The sequence below is a fragment of the Canis lupus genome, chromosome 18 (genome assembly GCF_003254725.2).
Source record: "Canis lupus dingo isolate Sandy chromosome 18, ASM325472v2, whole genome shotgun sequence".
Lineage (NCBI taxonomy): Eukaryota > Metazoa > Chordata > Mammalia > Carnivora > Canidae > Canis > Canis lupus.
The window spans coordinates 22,923,903-22,942,699 of NC_064260.1; the positions used below are offsets into that span (position 1 = coordinate 22,923,903).

An 18,797-nucleotide genomic window follows, 5' to 3' on the forward strand; every position below is an offset into this window, starting at 1 on the left:
ATACATGCATTGCCTCAACAAGAGTAAGTATCTCATAGCTTTATCCGCTTGGCTTGCTCTCAGCATATTTGCCTAACATTGGAACCGAGCGGATATTCAGTCAGAAGAGGGAGGAGTTCAGCACTATCCCGCTGCAGACGGAAGGCAGTGAGAAATAAGCAAGAAGATGATCTATATCTGATACCAGCTTTCTACCTTGTCTCCCTCTTCTAGATCTTTTTTCCCCTTTTAGCTCTAATGGTCTCTCCTCCTCTTAAACTCTCTTTTTAGAACATGCCACTTGCAGACATAGAGAAAGATGGAGAAGAGTGAAGAGAGCAAGTCATGGGTATTTTTATATAATTTAGCTCAAACTTTGTATTTGACACTGAAACTTCTGCTTCCCTTTTGGGAAGAGACACTAGGCTTGTGGTCTCAAGTGCCATCTTGATAACAGAGGAGACCACCTCCAGGGAGCCTACTGGATTACCTGCTGAGGGTTAGGCAGCAGTTCAGAGGTGTTACATTATTTATATCCAGTGCTCCTGATTTTTTTTAAGGATTTTATTTATTTATTCATGAGACATGCAGAGAGAGAGAGAGGCAGAGACACAGGCAGAGGGAGAAGCAGGCTCCATGCAGGGAGCCCCATGTGGGACTCCATCCCGGGACTCCAGGATCACACCCTGGCCCGAAGGCGGCGCTAAACCGCTGAACCACCCGGGCTGCCCAGTGCTCCTGATTTTGAAGGACCATGTACTCATTCATACTATCAATCAACTAACTTGACCCATTACCAAAATTTTACCATTTCTGGCATCATTTAAGATAGCAAAAGATCATGCTCTGAAATATTTTCCCCCTAGTCTTTGGATACCGCTCAAAAGTCCACTGAAGTCCAGAGTGTACATCATAAACAGGGACAGTGTATGGTGGGCTGATGGGGCTTCTGCTCTCACTGAGGCACCTGCGGCAGGCAGGCCTTTGCTGCGTCAGGCTGCATCGCTGGTGTGATCTCCTGGCTGACTTTGCTAGCTGGCTAGCCTGCACAAGTGAGAACAGTCTATTTTCAGGTAGCTATACGCTGCCTTTCTATAGAAGCACGACACCCAGCATTTCAGCCAGTGCCATTAAATGAAAAGGTTTAGAAAAACCAAAGGGAAATCTTTTGTGGTAGTTTTCAGTCCAGTGTACACACAAAGACCAGCAGTTCTACTCCCACATTGTTTAACGCAACGCATAAACCCACAACATCTTTAGGAAAGATGTAATGGGAAAAAAAAGAGGGATGTAGTGAAGGCTAAGTCTGATGACAGTACTGTGCATGGCACTTAGATGCATGAGAGAAGTTTTGGGCTGCTCTGACCGAATCACAAGCTCTCTCATGAAATACTAAAAGGAGATATCTTGGAAAATACCCTAATATGGAACCACTGAAAACAAGTACCCTAATGATTTGGTATAACAGGTCAATACCGGGTAGAATGGTAGCTGGCCAAAGCTGGCAGCTGATCCACTTGTCTACAGAAGGAAAACGGTCCATCTATTACGTTCTTTTTCTGCCATGCCTTTTTGTCCATAACTCATCCCACCAAATTTTTACATTTTGATATATTTGATCAGACTTCTTAGAAATATGCATTTTGATACATACCACGATGCATCTTCCCAATTCCAAAGATCTGTGCTGATGCTATGTACTCTCTTTCAAACTCCTTACAAATTTGGTGTCAGTGTGTCTTAAACTTACCTCCTGCAGAGAGCTATAGGAAATCTATTTAAATGAAGAAAGTATTCATAGAGTTTTAACTCTTCTGAAAACGAGAAATTTCCATAGTCAAAACCAACTGATGATTGTCCGACAAAACCAAAAACCGATCCATCATGTCATGTACGAGTGAGGCTTCCCGTTTTGTTTTTCTTTCTGGTAAAGACTGCATCTATGCTTCAGAAACACAGGTTTCTGTTCTTTCTACCATGGGCACAATTTTACAGCTCACACAATTAAGACAAGGTTCTCAGGGAATTCTTGCAACTGTTGTCTGTCTCAGTGATTGGTGATAATAAATACTTCTGTCTGGATAATCTATTCCAAATCACTTCTAGGTCAGCAGTCCCTTTCTCTGTACGCGTGGGTTTTGTTTGTTTGTTTGTTTGTTTACAGGAAAAATCCCCAAACCCATTCTCCACTGGCTTTTACTGGTCCTGATGCAAAAGCTATCTTTTGATAACTTATTTATGACCAAATGCTGCTTTCCAAGACATGGCTGCAGAATAAAATATTTAAGCACTTTCTGACAGATCTTCAGTGAAGCAATATGAATTTACATTAAAAGAAGAGATGCCAGTGAACGGTACCTTAATGCTTTAATCGATATAAACCAGCTTACCGGCACTGCTAATAGACTCTGCCTATCTTTTTCTCCGGACATGAAAGAATCTTAATGACCGGTTCAACTAAAAACCTAATTTCTGTGAGTCGCTCGTCATTTTGGTTCCAGGGTGACGACTGTCGCGGGTTGCCCTCTTGCTCCGTGTCCCCTCCTGTCACCCCAGGGCGGGCAGCGCGCCGCAAGCCCACCGCCCCGGTGCCGGGCGCTCGCCCCGCGGCGTCCAGGTGCGCACGTGGTCGGCGGCCCTCGGGCTGCCCGGGCTCCGTCCGCGCGGGGCGCCCTGCACCTGCCCCGCGCCCGGCCGCGGCCCCGGGGGGAGGACCGGGGGACCGGGGGACCGGCTCTTCCGCGGCGGGACCTGCCGTCCCGGGGCGAGGGGCGGCGGGGACCGGGGGGGAGGGGACCGGCTCTCGGGTTCTCAGTCCGCAGGACCTGCCGTCTCGGGGCGCGGGCACCGGGGGGACCGGAGGGGGGACGGGGGACCGGCGGGACCGGCTCTCCGGCAGCAGGACCTGTGGTCCCGGGGCGAGGGCGAGGGCGGCGGCGGCGGGGACCGGGGGGACCGGGGGGTCCGGAGGGGGGGAGCGGGGGACCGGCTCCGTCTCGGCCCGCAGGACCTGCCGTCCCGGGGCGCGGGGCCGGGGCGCGGGGCGCGGGGCGCGGGGCCGGGGCGGCGCTCAGGCCTGGGGCGTCCCGGGGCCGCGTCCGGGGCAGGGCGCGCGGGGCCGCCTACCTTTCTGTGACAGCCGGAGGCGCGGGTGCGCGGCGCCGGTCGCGTGTCCTCCCGGCCGCGGCTGCAGGAGGTGCCCGCACAGGAGCCAGGTGAGCAGGCTGGCGGCCCGGGCCATGCCGCGGGCGGGGTGCGGGGTGCGCGGGGGGTGCGGGCGGTGCACGGGGGTGCGGGGGTGCAGGGGGCGCACGGGGGGCGCAGGGGGCGCGGGGGTGCGGGGCGCGGGCGCGGTCAGCAGGGGGCACGGCCGCCCCGGGCCACGCGCCAGGCCGGGCTGCGCGGCGCAGAGCCCCCGGGCTGCGGGCGGCCGGGCGGCGGCGGGGGGCGGGGGGCCATGGGGGGCTGCCGGCCGCGTCCCGTCCGCGCGGCCCCGGGCTCGCTGCTCCTCGAGTCGCTCGCGCAAGCGCTTCCCTCGGAACCGGCCCCGGAGCACACGCGCTGCCCTCCGCGGGGCTGGGCGCCCACGGCCCGCCGCTCCCCACCTGCCCCCGCCGAGCGGCGCCCGGAAGGGCCGTGCCCCGGGCGCGGGGGGCGGGGAGGGGGGCGCGGGGAGGGGCGGGGAGGGGCGGGGGGCGCACCCGCGAACTTCAGGCGGGGCCCACGGGGGCCCGGGGGTGGTGGGCGCGGGGGGCGGGGACGCGGGGGGCGGGGAGGGGCGGGGCGGGGGCGCAGGGGGCGTGCGCACCCGCGAAGTTCAGGCGGGGCCGAGCCCACGTGCGCCGCGCGGGGGGCCCGGGGGGGGGGGACGCGGGGGGCGGACGCGGGGGCCCGGGGCGGGGCGGGCTTTGAAACGCTCACTCCCCAGGATTAGCCCTTGAATTCATTTTAGTCCTTTTTAAATCATTCACTTTACCTAAATGCAGTCTAAATCATCCATTTGTCACCATCCAGCACCCAAGTTGATTTTTTGCAGTTTCCACGGAAATCGTATTTTTTTTCGCCTTGATGACCTTTAGGAAAAAAAATACATCTTAGAAATGCTATTTTCACCTCTTGGAAGAAAACTACGTTTCAAGAGCCTGAAAAAAAAATTCACCTGTGATTGTTTCATAAATGTGTTAGTACTAAAAAATTATTCTACTTAGGCAAGTCCTTCAAACCAATTAAAAGCAAATGCTTCTTCTTCTTTTTTTTTTTTTTTTTAGCAAGTCATAAATTTCAGCCCCAGTTTAAGAATACATTTTGAAGTGATTTCCTCCTAGGTAAGGTACCAACGGAAAAGTGGAGGGTCTCTATGTGACAGATCCAGGGAAAGCAGGTATTGGAAGATTCGGGATGTGAAATTCTCCTGCTGTGCACTCTCGAATTTATTTTCCAAGACACTATGTTTGTGTAAATAAGCTTAACACAGTAGGTCAACTTTACAATCTACTTTCAATCAATCTCAAAAACTAAACCAAACACTCTGTAGCCCGTTGGCATGGAAATGAATGTCACTATTTTAAGTTACCAATAAACTGGAATAGGTATTTGATTTGATGGTTGGGAGCTAAATGGCAAACAAATGATTTCAGCTATAACTTTCCTTATTGTTTTTAAATGATACTGTTAAGGCCACTTCTTGAGAAGTATGTGTTTAAAATCATATGATTATAATGAGAAGATAATGCAGGTTACACTGATATTTTGCATTATATATAAGCAAATGTAGAGCCAGGCATTATCTACCCATTTTCCTAGGCATGATATGCTCTATTACAAGCAGAGTATATTTTAGTAAAATGTAAATGTCACTGGATATTATAAATAATTAGATTTCCAAGGGCTACAAAAGATAACAAACTCTAAACATTATTTAACAGTAGAGTAACATGAAGTATTTAGACACTTTTAACCTGGGGTGGTCTCTGTAGGCACTTGCATATTTTAAAAGCCAGTCTGATGAGCTACAGACCTAAAGGTAGCTCCAAGTGTGATATGCTGTACCTTTGGAATCCTCTTTGACTCTCTTTCAGAATTGAAGTAACTAGAAAGTAAATAGCAGCTTTTATATGTGTTATCTAATGGTAGGATTCCAGGAAAAGTAAATGTAGCGCATATAACTTTTATTACAAATATATGGCTCGTCTCAAACAACTGAAATTCCACTTAAGATTGTGCAGTGCCTGTTCTAACTCTAGTAGGGACATGAGGCCGTGTAAGACGTTACAGCCATTTTATTAGGATACGAAATTCATACCATTAATGTCTATGAGACAATAAATGTCACGCATGTCAGTTACGTACGTACAAGCCACATAGTGAGATTCATCTTCAGTGTTACGTGTCACCCGTCAGGTCAGGTTAGCGCACGGTGACGGATACACCAGATTAATGAGCTCCTCTGGTTTCTCAAAATGTGCTTTGGTTTATCCTTCGGTCAGCAACCTCACTGCTCACCCCTTTAGCTCCTCTGTATGTCCTCCTATCTTCCTCTCTAGTGTATGATCTAAAGATGAGGCCGAAAGGAAAAAACAAAATTATTAAAAATTCTGAACATCCATAAATGACCATAGTGTCAGCTGCCCCCATGTGTTTTTAGCCACTATCAATGGAATAAAGAGCCTCGGACACCAAAATCAGTCATTTGCATCATGAAATAAAATCACAAGAACCCTCAGGAGCAGGGTCACCACATAATTTATCATACAAACAAGACAGCTTTTAAGAGTAAATCACATGCAAACCAAGAACATCATGACAAGTCACTCTTCCTGGAAGAGATTTCTAGGTACCCTTGGGAAACATGGCAACAGAAAAAAAAAAAATTAAATAACAAGACTGACCTGCCACCAGTGCTGAATGAATAGCTTCAGTGAACTGAAGAGCTTTGGGACTAGCAACAGTATCTGTTGGTGCTATTAGCTTTAATTTGAGAGGAGCTAAACTGCCAGTTTGAATAGCATTAGACAACATGGAAAGCCAGGTAAGAAGGGAAATGGCAATTCTTTATTTTTTAAAAAAACATTTCTTTCTTTTAAAGAGAAAAGAAAAAGAGAGAGTTCACACAAGTGGGGAGAGGGGCAGAGAGAGAGAGTGAATCTTCCAGCAGACTCCTCACTGAGCTAGGACCCCAACCCAGAGGCCTGTCTCACCACCCATGAGATCACAACCTGAGCCAAAGCAGAGCCAGACGCTTAACCAGCCAAACAGAGCCAGCCACCCACCCAGGCACTATGGGAAATGCCAATTCTGAAGGTATTGCTTGCCAGGCCCAGTGTTTCATTCCCAAACCTTAACCCTTTGTTGCTAGGGTCACACCGTAGTGGTGAGGGGGAAGGGAGAGGGTGGGGGAAACGGAGTACTCATCAGAATTTCCAGGCTCCCACTTGGTGGCTCCTGTCACTGGTTCTCCACTTAATAGCAGAAGAGCAACTGGCCTCTGAAATAATCCTTCCCAGTATGTGGTCCCAGACACTCTGCTGCTCAATCACACAGGGTATTTGCTAAAAGAACACATTCCTGGGCCCCACCTGATAGTCCCAGCTTGCCTAAAGTCGTACATACTAAAATTTGACTTTTACAATGGTTCCTTTAGGTCAGTGTTGTTAAAACATTAGACATCTGTTCGCTGCTCTCATCATTTTTTTTTATCACAATCGCATAGTGTTTGCAATTAAAATTTAGCTTAAACTCATATAAAATGAAATCATTACCTCATGGGCTTGATATGCTGCCTATGTTTTTCAAACACACGTGAAACCTAACAAAATTTGTAAAAGTTTGTCTCTGCACAGCTTCAAGTTATCTCACGTACTATGGGAGGCAGTACTAATGCCCCCAGGCAATATCCCTTCTTTCTTTCCTTCCTACCCAGGGAAGATAGGAGGTGTATGCGAGAGAGAGTGGGTTTCCCAACCCCTTGGCACTTACGTGAAGCCATTTGGCAACTTGTGACCGCCAAGTAAATGTGCTACATCTGCGCTGAGGCAGTGGGATGCTCCGGATGCAATTCTTCTGTCTCCTTTTTTTTTTTTTTTTTTTTTTTGCAGGAAAGGAGAAGATCTTACACTGAAAGGGTGAAACTGTAAGACAGAAGCATCTTGGATTATTGAATCATCACACTGGGGACAGCTGCCCTGGAAGCTTCCCCAGGCCCGCAGCAGTCTTCACGTGAACAGGGACCAAAGCTGTGTCCTCTGTGTGGCCTCCACAGCAGGGCACAGCCTCTAGATGCACAAACTGCACCTCCTGCGCTCTGGGAAATGTGCTCTGGGACAAACACGGCATCAGTGAGGCACTGCTACTCCTTTCCTTGCTCTCTGCCACTAAGGTTTACCTTAGCAGGACTTAACTAATATATGGGGCGCCTGGGGGGTTCAGCGCTTGAGCATCAGCCTTTGGCTCAGGTCGTGACCCCGGGGTCCTGGGATCGAGTCCCACATCGGGCTCCCCACCTGTTTCTCCCTCTGCCTGTCTCTGCCTCTTCTCTGTCTTTCATGAATAAATAAATAAAACCCTTGAAAAAAAATAAAAAGAACTTACTAATATATCCAGTAAGAGATGTGGATACCGCAGGCTAAGAAATAAAGTAAATCCCTATGGCCCTCTTAGATAAAATAGGATATGCCCTTAGCTTTTCCAACTGAACTCTGTACACAAAAGTGATGTCATAAGCAGTATTTATAGGTGAACAGTCAGTACTACGGTTTAAGAACATTATGATTAAAACCATTAATACATCAAAGTATCACAACAGCAATGATGATGATCCTTTTAGGAACTAAAGGTAAATTTTCTCTCGGGTGGTCATGGCATTTCAGGTTCACTAATCCTCCTTCTACTCTTGCTAACCCTGCTATCTGGAGCATCTCAAATGTCCCACTGATACGGCCTGCCACGGCTGCAGCTGCTGCCATCATTACTACTGGCTTTTACGGGCCAACGTTGCTGATGCATTTGCTGGTTGGTCAGTGCAGATACCTTATGCTGCAGACCCTGCGAGAGTCCCAGAAGTCTGAATTGGCTGTTTCCTACATTCTGTGATTCAAGTCGATGAGAAAAAATGGACAACCAAATTATTTTTGTATGTTGTCAAGAATAGTCCAAAGAGTCCATCCCATCAATAAGACCCATCCGGGACCCATTGCAGTCACTTCCTGGAAGAGGTTTGGTTGATGTCATTCTCATGTCATCATTTAGATCGCTAACAATTCAATGGAGTGGCTTTTCTTTTTTGCTATTTTGACCAGGTATTCTAAAACAAGACAAAACAACTTCAAAATTTAAACAAAAATTATATTTTATAAAATTTCGAATTCCTTGTTTCTGACTTACTCTAATTTTGTTTTAAGCCCTTGACCATGAAGAAAAGCAGTAAACACATGGCAAGTCAAGTATCAGCTTTAACTGATTTTAATCAAAGTGTAGTGATGGCTCTCATGTGCTCTTTATGGCAAAATAAAATTATTGTGCATTAACTTGAAAATATTTAATTTGTAGGTCCTGAGAGGTCTCCCTATAGTCCTCCTTATGAGTTATGGAGAATTCCTAAAAAAAGCAGAGCTCGCTCCAACCAGTTGCTATAAAAAATGTAATAGAAACTTCCTTAAAAAAAAAAAAAGAAACTTCCTTAATATATTGTAATTTATTGATTTATGTCTGTTGGAATGAATATTTGTGAGTTATTGGCGCCAATGTTGAATTGTTAGTAATGTATGACTAGTGTCTGCAACATCTAACACTGCACTTCAAACTGATTCCATCAATGGAATTAAAATAATAATAAAATGTAATGTAATGATAATGTTAATTTATTGTTTCCCATATATGCTAGGCACCTTGTAAGGCACATTCCTATAAAATCCAGTTGAACCCAAATAATAGCCCCGTGCAATAGATACCGTTTTTATTGTCATTTACCTGTAAGAAAAATCTGGGACTAGATGCCAAATAAGTTGCTGAGGTGGAACACTGATAAGTGACAGAACCACCATTTTATTTTATTTTATTTCATTTTATTTTTTTTAACATTTTATTTATTTATTCATGAGAAACACAGAGAGAGAAAGAGAGAGGCAGAGTCACAGGCAGAGGGAGAAGCAGGCTCCATGCAGGGAGCCCGATGTGGGACTCAATCCCTGGGTCTCCAGGATCACGCCCTGGGCCGAAGGAGGTGCTAAACCACTGAGCCACCTGGGCTGCCCTATTCATTTAAAGATTGTATTTATTGGGGCAGCCTGTGTATCTGTGTCTCTCATGAATAAATAAATGAATCCTTAAAAAGAGATAAAATAAAGACTCAAGGTAGTTGGTGCTTCAGTGGACAACAGCCTCTGGGACTGAACCTGCCAGATAAAGCCCTCCGTCTGAGGTTGTGGCAGGTAGCAGAGCACACTTTCATTCCACTTCAGGTTACAGTGTCCAGCTGCCCAAGTTTTAGCGACCTGTTTAGTTGACTAGATCTTGCCTCTGCAGGCTGTTAGCTTTGTCTTCTTACCTTGGTAATCAGGAATACTCTGGAGCTAAACACGGTGGGCCAAATTATTAAAGAATAAATCTGTAAAGGACCTAAACAGTTTTTTTCTAATAATCTTTATTCTATAATGAAAAATACAGTAGTAGTACAATAAAAAATTGTTTTTAAAAAATTGTCAAGTAATAGTTATTCATATTGGTGGAAATATATTTACATATATGTGCATTCCCACACACATATTTCTAGTAACAGTTACAGGAGACGAACAACGTTTCCAAGAAAGGATTTAAGGGTAATAAATCACTTATGAATGGTGGCTGATGTTTATATGATTTTGTCCAAAAGAGTCCAACATTTTCAAACAACATTACCACTAATGTACCTAAACCAAAGACAACACTTTATACTCAGTCCACCTAAGAAATGGACTCAGTATGAGACCAATAATAAGTGCCATAAACTACTTAAAGAAGTTATCCCTCCACTGGCATCTTTAATCTCATTCTAGAATTTAAGACTACTTACACTTTTTGTCTTCCAGGCAAGAAGTGATCTAATTTTTTTAAGGTCAGTTTCTGGACTATTTACTTTTTTTTCAAAAAGGAGGAAACTGGCGGGGGGGGGGGGGGGGGGGGTCCTGAGTGGCTCAGTGGTTGAGCATCCGCTTTCCACTCAGGTCATGATCCCGGGGTCCTGAGATCAAGTTCTGCATCAGGCTCCCTGGAGGGAGCCTGCTTCTCCCTCTGCCTGTGTCTCTCATGAATAAATAATTAAATTTTTGAAAAAAAAAAAAAAAAGGAGAAAAGGGAAAGAAGTCACGAGGAAAGTGATAATAGCAGTTCAATATAGTTTTCAAAAATATTTTCTTTATTTCAAGTCTTGAGCCCACTTTCATTTTCTCTGCACTCTGCATTGGTTTTAAACTACCACTGCTAAAGCCAGAACCAAACCAGTTGGCATGGAGTAATTTTTTGAGTAAATATTCAAATGTGTGAAAAAAGTTATAAAATGCACTCTATATGGCTTGAGATATTTAGAGACACCAAATCAATTTCTGTCAATTATTTGAATAATTTCTTTAGTCGTTCACTTTGTCTTGGCTCAATGATCAATGTGTAAGCCTAAAGTGAAGAAAACAGTTGTGTCCCATTATGAAAGAAAAGGAAGGAATTAGATAAAGCCAGTGCAATTATCCATTAGTCAGCCGGCAAGAAATTGAGCAAAAAGGCCAAATATTTTATAATATTTTATAGTATCTTCCATTGTCACACAGTTGGCAAATGGATATAAAGTATATCACATAAAGCTGCCATCAACTCAATGATTATACCTGTTTCACATTAAAATAAATGGAAACAAAACACTACCTTTAAAGTTGGGAAGAATATGACAGAAAATCAAAATATTCAAAATAAATCAGATTTTGGCTATGAACGCGAATTTTAGAGTTCAAAGGAATCACAATGACGGAAGAAAAAAACCTGGCAGAAATCCTACGAAGTCTCTTTTCCAAGGGTTTCCTTTCCTCAACACTATTCCAAATAACCATCTACGGAAGAGAGAAAACAATTCATAGATAAAAAGAAAAAGTGCTGTTGGACCCATTGGTGAGTTCCCAAGGATGAAACAAGAATCTCTAAACTCATTATTTCATGTCAGCTTTTATTTAGCTTCGCTGTAATTTCCACAAATGACCTGGCAAAATTATTGCGGTGCACAAGCCAAATTTTACATAGGGCAAAATTTCAGGTATGGTGCCTTTTTAGTTGAATCAGGTGTTTCATTACCGTGATTATTTTTGATGGTCAGTATGAGTGGTTATTTTGCATTACCAGGTAGTTTAGGCTTGGTATCTCCCAGGACATAACGCTAGCACCATGTGGAGGCCAAGACTGGAACTACACGTTTTCATATGTAAACGAAACTCCTTTACAAACCTGTTCCTTCTCACCATGGGTTTCCTATTACAAAACAAAGAATGTGCTTTATCCGATGATGTGGCCACTTTATGTAGCCACTTTTCATGACTGATAAAATGAGTCTTGCCAGTTAAGGGAAAATACTTTAAATGTTCTTGGAGAACATTTAAGAACATTAACACTTCTGTTCAGAAAATATTTATGAAAAGGCTTTAAATTTTCAAGAGATGACCGTAAACATATGAGAAACAAAGCTAATAAATAGGAAAATATGTCTTGTTAAAACATGTTGATTCAAATTTAGCAAACTCAGTTAAAAAGGTGATAGTTTGTAGAATTCTAACCATACCTGATTTTATGATTATGCATCTCATACCTAAAGCATCTCTAACATTACAATAACTATGGGAGAGGAATATAATTGCATATAACTATCTTTTCTTTATATAATCCTTTGTGTATAATAGGTAATAAATTATACAAAGATATTAACAGAAAGTATCAACTCTTTTAAACTCCAACCTCACTATACTTGTGGACCAAAACAAAGAAAGGAACAAACAAACCAATCTGTCTTTCACTGGAGATCTAAACGGAAAGCATATTTCTAATTGTATTAGATACGACTAAGAAATTAGAATGTTTCCAAGGATAAATTAGTGTATATGCATATAGCTATGCCTAAAATTAATTATGCCTAAAGTTAATTGCAGGAGAATTTTAATAAAATCGTTTAATGATCTGAAGATGGATCACCTATCATTATAAGGAGAGGTAAAGGGATCCCTGGGTGGCGCAGCGGTTTGGCGCCTGCCTTTGGCCCAGGGCGCGATCCTGCAGACCCGGGATCGAATCCCACATCGGGCTCCCGGTGCATGGAGCCTGCTTCTCCCTCTGCCTGTGTCTCTGCCTCTCTCTCTCTCACTGCGTGCCTATCATTAAAAAAAAAAAAAAAAAAAAAAAAAAAACAATAAGGAGAGGTAAAAAAGTGGATTCACAGTTCAAATGAAATTTTAATAGCTAAGCAGGAAAAGCTAATTGGTACATTGTGTTCTTATAATAAGTCTAATAAGCTTTATCCAGGACTAAAATATAAGAAACAACAACGTGTTGCAAATAGAAATGAAAAGTGAATTAGAGACTCCTTGAGTGATATAAGTTTAAACATAAAAAGTCTTTACCAATTATTTTCAATCGAGTAATTTTTACAGCATTAAGAACCTGACCTATCTGGGGTGGCTGGGTGGCTCAGTCAATTAACATCCAACTCTTGGTTTTGGCTTGGGTCACGGTCTCAGATTGTGAAACTGAGCCCACTTTGGGCTCCTCGCTGGGTGTGGAGTCTACTTGGGGTGCTTCCCCCTTTTTTTCCCTCCACCTCTGCTCCTCCCTCATCTTTCATTCTCTCTCTCAAATAAATAAAATATTTTTAAATTAAGGACGTGACATACCATCTATTTCTTCCTGATTACCTGATTAAAAATTATGCTAATTTGCTTAAATTCCCAGAATGTTGCTTTTAACTACAACAGTATTAGTATCTATATAATAAGAGAATAATGCAAATAAAATTTTCCCCATTCTGAATAAGCACTCAGGTAAACTAAATGTTTTTTTTCTAGAATTTTCTGTTATTTGTATTTATTCAGTTCATAATTCCTTACATAAATTTAATTGATGTACTATAGGATTAAATAATTTCTCTATAAGAAATAGTGAAAGTGATTTATAAGGGAAAGGAGGCGAACTGAGTGGGAAAAATTAGAGAGGGAGACAAACCATGAGAGATACCTAACTCTGGGAAACAAAGAGTTGCAGAAGGGCAGGTGGGAGGGGGGATGGGGTGACTGAGTGATGGGCACTGAGGAGGGCACTTGATGGGATGGGCACCGGGTATTATACTATATGATGGCAAATTGAATTTAAATTTCAAAAAAAGAATTAAATCATTCCTCTCTATTGGATAATCTCCAATCTTATAAAAAATGTAATAACATTTCCCATCATAATTTTCTTTAAATTTTTTTAAGGATTTTATTTATTTATTTATGAGAGAAACAGAGAGAGAGAGAGAGAGAGAGAGAGAGAGAGAGGCAGAGACATAGGCAGAGGGAGCAGGCTCCATGCAGGAAGCCTGAGGTGGGACTCGATCCTGGGTCCCCAGGATCACACCCTGGGTTGAAGAAGCACTAAACCGCTGAGCTTCCCGGGCTGCCCACATTTCTCATCATAAAAATAAATCTCCCCCACCATCACTTACTTTCTAGCTAGAGAACAATTTCTGAGTTCCAATTTATAATTAAATTTTGTCAAAATATTGTCTATACTCTATCTTTAATCTGTTCACCTTATTTTCTCTTGAATCCACTGCATATGTTAGAATTAGGCTTTGTTGCAGGTAGAAAACCCAAAATGACAGTGGTTTAAATATGACAAATCTGACTTCTCTTATAAACATAGTCCAGGGGTATGTCCAAGACTGCATAGCAGCACAATGAGCTAATAATGAATAACTAACATGAACACTTTTGATCTTATTGCTTATCCATCCCAATGGGTGGCCTCCATCTCAGAGTCCAGGGTCCAGCCAACACATCCTTTTTGCAGCCAAAGGATACTTGCATTTAAGGATACTTTCTAGAAACCCTCAAATTCTTATCTCTAAATTTTTGAGTTCCACAGGATTTGGACTTACCACCTCATCTCTTCTCTATCTATATTCACCTCCTGTGGTAGTGTGCAATTTATGGATTTGGCCAAACTGAACTACCTTTCCCAGAATTCCCTTTCTTATCTCTTTCCAGTTGGGTGGGGTCAAACAGGTAATTCCTGGGAGATTTTAAGGGTGGAAAAAAAAAAAAAAAAACGGCAATCATTTTGTAACACACATATTGACTTTATTTGCATTTGTAGCTACTCCCAACTTCCCAGGAAACTCCTTCAGCTTTCCTGTCTCCTAGGTCAAGTGTATGTGTTTCTCTTCACAACTAAGGGGCTTGGCTTCTCCTGGAACCCACATCATGAAGGTCAGAAGCACCAAGAGCTGACATTGAGTTCAGTCTGTCTTTGCTCCATTCAAGTTCTTAGTTGTGGGTTCCCAGCTTGTTGTTCTCTCCCCAACCCCCACTCTACACCCTTCCTCTCTCTGCCTGCCCCATGCACTTCAAAATCTAGCATCGGGCATAAAGACCTCAGCTTTACCTATTGACAAGCTTCCACAAATGTGTAGTTAAATCCCTGTAACAAATCTGCATATATCTCCTAAAAGTTCTACTTTTTCCGTTGAACCCCTTTCCAGTACACACTCTACTACCTCATCTAAGACCAGGGCTTTCCATAAAATCTGTGTACTGAGGATCCCAAATTCATATCCAAAAACTCAACCCCCTCACTATCCTCAAACAGATTTGGATATTGACTGGCCTTCTAGATATGTCCACTGGATGATTAATAAACATATTCAAAACAGAACTTCTGATTTCTGACTTGCTCTTTGCCCCCTTCAATCTATAAATCTACTACCCCATCTCAGCAAATGGAACTGTCTAGCTATCTTCCCACCAATGCCTTTCCAAGCCATAGCAATTAGAATAAAATCAAATTCTGAGTGGGCTATGAGGTTCTTCTTGATCGGGGCCCTGCTATGTCTTCTATCTTAGCTACCGTTCCTCTCTCACCCCACTCGAACCACATGGACTATTTTGACTGCTCTCAGCCTGACTGAGCACACTCCCATTTCAGAGCCTTTGCACCTGCTACTTCCTCTCTGTATAAAGCTTTTCCCTCAAAAAGCCAAGTCATGTATCATAATAACTCTACATTTTTATTACATGTCAAAAAGTTAAAAAGATGTAATTACTAAGAAATTAAACATTAAACATAATGTTAAACACCAATGTCTTATATTTCAAGCATCTACAAATATCTATTGTGATGTGATGTTTTTACTTGGAACAATTTTTTTTCAGACCAGTATTTAGGGTATTTAGGGTAAAAAGGCATATTTTGAATTCTGCTTTAATCTTATGTAACTGGGTGCCCTTAATTACCTTTTTCCGAGCATTATTTTCTAGCATATGTAATGGAGACAAATATAATGAATGCACTTAAATAGAATAAGTATTTCAAAATTGATACAATTATATTAAAAGATTTAATATAAAAAAGTTCTAGAATTTTCTATATTAACATTAGCATGTTAAAATACTTAAATAAGTTCTATTTCAATTTGGGGGGTATGAAAAGATTAGCATGAAGTTCTCTAAATACATTGGTTTTTCTTAAAAATTGCTACCATTCGAACAATAGGTTAAAATTTTTTTTCCTCTTAAGAACTATCTCTTACTAGGTATTTCTGGAGCTAATATTACAAAAAGGATAATTGATTTTTCAAGATTTAAATAACTTGGCTCTTGTGTCATTCCTAATGTTCTATATATTCAGAGGCATTGCTGTAGATATGGGATGCCTCCTGTGTATTGTGGAAGAGATGCAGGTAGTAGGCAACCCAATACCTTTCCATTCCCATTAATGAAATGAATGAGACCTTTGCAGAAAGACAATCTAGCCTCTCAGAATAAAAGAGAGCTAATATCCTACAATCAATATAGGAATAGTCTTTAACACGTTTTCAACAAGGTCAGAATTTAAAGGAGTATAAAATGCTTTTGAAAACTATGCTAATTAAATCTGCAGAGCAAAATATTTTACAAAATCTATGCCTTAGAGTAATTTCTTTTATTTGAGGGATTTGTTTCTTTATAAAAAATAGATTTACCAGGAGATTTTTAAAAAATATCTATTATCTATACATTGGGATAATGATATTTATTTTTGATAATGTGTCTACTCTTAGCTTATGGGGCATAACTGTTAAAAGCTTGGGCTCAATGTACTCATTTACTCATTATTGAAGAATGAAAGAACAAATGAGTAAAAGGAAATATACCAGATACTTCAAGTTAAAATTAGGTAAAATTTTATTATTAGCAGAAATAGCTGATTAAATATAAAGACTTTCAGGGGTGATGGATATGCTCACTATCTTGATTTATAGTGATGGTTTCATGAGTATATGTGTACGTGTCAAAAGTTATCATCAAATTATACGTCTTAAATATGTTTGTTTTGTTGTTCACCAATTATACCTTAATATAGCACTTTTAATGATAGTGAAAATAGTAGGCATTAATTTTTGAATTCATAACTTTTTTTAGAATATATCCATTCAAGAAAAACCTAGTATAGAGGAAATTTCCAAAAATAAAAACATCTTAAATATTCATGCTGTGTGCTAAATATAAGTAAGTTCATCACTTAAGACTTTTTGGCACTAACATGCACTCCTGATATAATGAAGATTTTGTCTACAAATAAACTTTTGTTCCTTTCAGCAGTTATCAAGACCTTGTTTTGTTGAGAATAGAGCTTCAAAGTTCATATTCTCCTCCCCACAAAAGGACACTATGAGTTTCTCACCACCCTGGTCTAGGAGAGGCGAGACAGCAGCCACAGAGCGTGTCATGTTCAATACTCCTCCTTCTCAAAGGCAAGTACTCCTCTTAAAAAAAAAAAAAACTGTAATTTTGGAGCTTAAATCTTTTGAACTAACCACTCTCCTACCACCTCTTAATTATCTCCAATCTTTCATCAAAGACTATGGCACCTATCTTGTGTGTTCTAAATGATTTCAGTATTCAAATAATAGATTTGTCCAACAACACTTTCAATTCCTTGACCTTCTAATCAACAATAATTAGCTTCTCTCTAGGTTTCAATCTCATGGATACAGTTTGGACACTTTTAGTATAAATTTCCTCTATTTCCAAAAGCATTAATTCTGTAACCAACCTCTGAGCAAAACTCCTCTACCACAAGTCTAATTTCTCACTCCTTTGATTTCTAATCCTCCTAAGCCTTCCATTTCTATCTCAGGGACCAGACAGCAAGTATTTCAGGTTTTGTAGGCAGACGCTCTTTGTCACAACCAGTCAGCTCTGCCATCATAGTGCAAAAACACCTGTAGACGATATGTAAACAAATGGGCATGGCTGTGTTCCAAACCTAAAACTTATTTTTGTATCCTGAAGCTTGAATTTCTTACAGTTTTTATATGTCTCAAAAATATAAATTTTGAACATTTATATATACATAATGAAATATATATTCAAACATTTGAAATACAAATTTAAAACATTTAACAATGTGAAAAACTTTTTTTTTTTTTTTTTTTTAGCCTCAAGCTTTACAAAAACAGGAGCAGACTTGGGCTGTGGTTTGAAGTATGCAACCCCCGCTATACATCACATCAGGACCTTTAGGTTACTTGCCTTTTGACATTATTCATCAGCCCTCTTCTGTCTTTACTTCCTTCTTTTTTTTTTTTTTTAAGATTTTATTCATTCATGAGAGACAGAGAGAGAGGCAGAGACCCAGGTCGAGGTAGAAGCAGGCCCCCTGCGGGGAGCCCGACGCAGGACTGGATCCCGGGACCCGGGGTCAAGCCCTGGGCCGGAGGCGGCGCTCAACCGCTGGGCCCCCGGGCTGCCCGGGCTTCGGCTTCTTACGGGGTGTCCCTGAAGGCGGTGCCCAGTACCGGAAGAGCCCCTGGACTCTCAGCATTTGGGTTTCGAGAAGGTCGGCAGCTTCCTGGAGGTGAGCAAGGGAGAGTGCGCCAGCACGGTGCGCAGGGGCCCGGCAGCGCTGTGAACCTGCGGGGTCCTCCTGGGGCGCCCACCTCCCACGCGGGGGGGTCCTCCCGGGGCGCCCACGTCCCACGCGCGAGCCGGGGGTCCTCCCGGGGCGCCCACGTCCCACGCGTGGGGGGTCTTCCCGGGGCGCCCACCTCCCACACGCGGGGGGTCCTTCCGGGGCACACACATCCCACGCGAGGGGGGTCTTCCTGGGGTGCCCACGTCCCACGCGTGGGGGGTCCTCCCGGGGCGCACACATCCCACGCGCGGGGGGTCCTCCCGGGGCGCCCACCTCCCACACTCAGGGGGTCCTCCCGGGGCGCACACATCCCACGCGCGGGGGGTCCTCCCGGGGCGCCCACCTCCCACACTCAGGGGGTCCTCCCGGGCGCCCACGTCCCACGCGCGGGGGGTCCTCCCGGGCGCCCACGTCCGCGCTGGCCCGCTGGCCCCGCCTTTGCAGTACTCCGGGGAGACGCACTTTGCACTTCGCGGGCTTGCCCGGCGCTTACAGCGAGCTCCCGGAGGGAGCGGAATACAGGAGGTCGTCTTAGGACCGCATAAGCTCACAAACAGCGTGGCCCTGGTCACTGTGGCCATTTTTCTGACGCTTTGAGCGGGTCCCGTGCCGCCTGCTGGAGGGGCGGTTGGCCGCTGAGCGCCCGCGGGCCGACTGGGCTGGGACTA

General features: G+C 43.3%; 1 protein-coding gene and 1 long non-coding RNA gene across 3 annotated transcripts in view; one reads left to right on the forward strand and one right to left on the reverse strand.

Moving 5' to 3' along the window:
- Positions 1-3,286, reverse strand: part of SEMA3E (semaphorin 3E) — a 236,342-nt gene extending 233,056 nt beyond the window's left edge. For both annotated transcript variants that reach the window (XM_025449423.3, XM_049096824.1), the window contains exon 1: positions 3,106-3,286. In XM_025449423.3, coding sequence (XP_025305208.1) covers positions 3,106-3,220 — 115 coding nt within the window. In that variant the 5' untranslated portion in view covers positions 3,221-3,286. The remainder of the gene's footprint in view (positions 1-3,105) is intronic.
- LOC118351408 (uncharacterized) lies at positions 3,058-9,672 on the forward strand. Its single transcript, XR_004806849.2, has 3 exons — positions 3,058-3,194; positions 6,065-6,279; positions 7,074-9,672. It is a non-coding gene; the product is annotated as an uncharacterized LOC118351408 (long non-coding RNA).
- Positions 9,673-18,797: the final 9,125 nt, after the last annotated feature.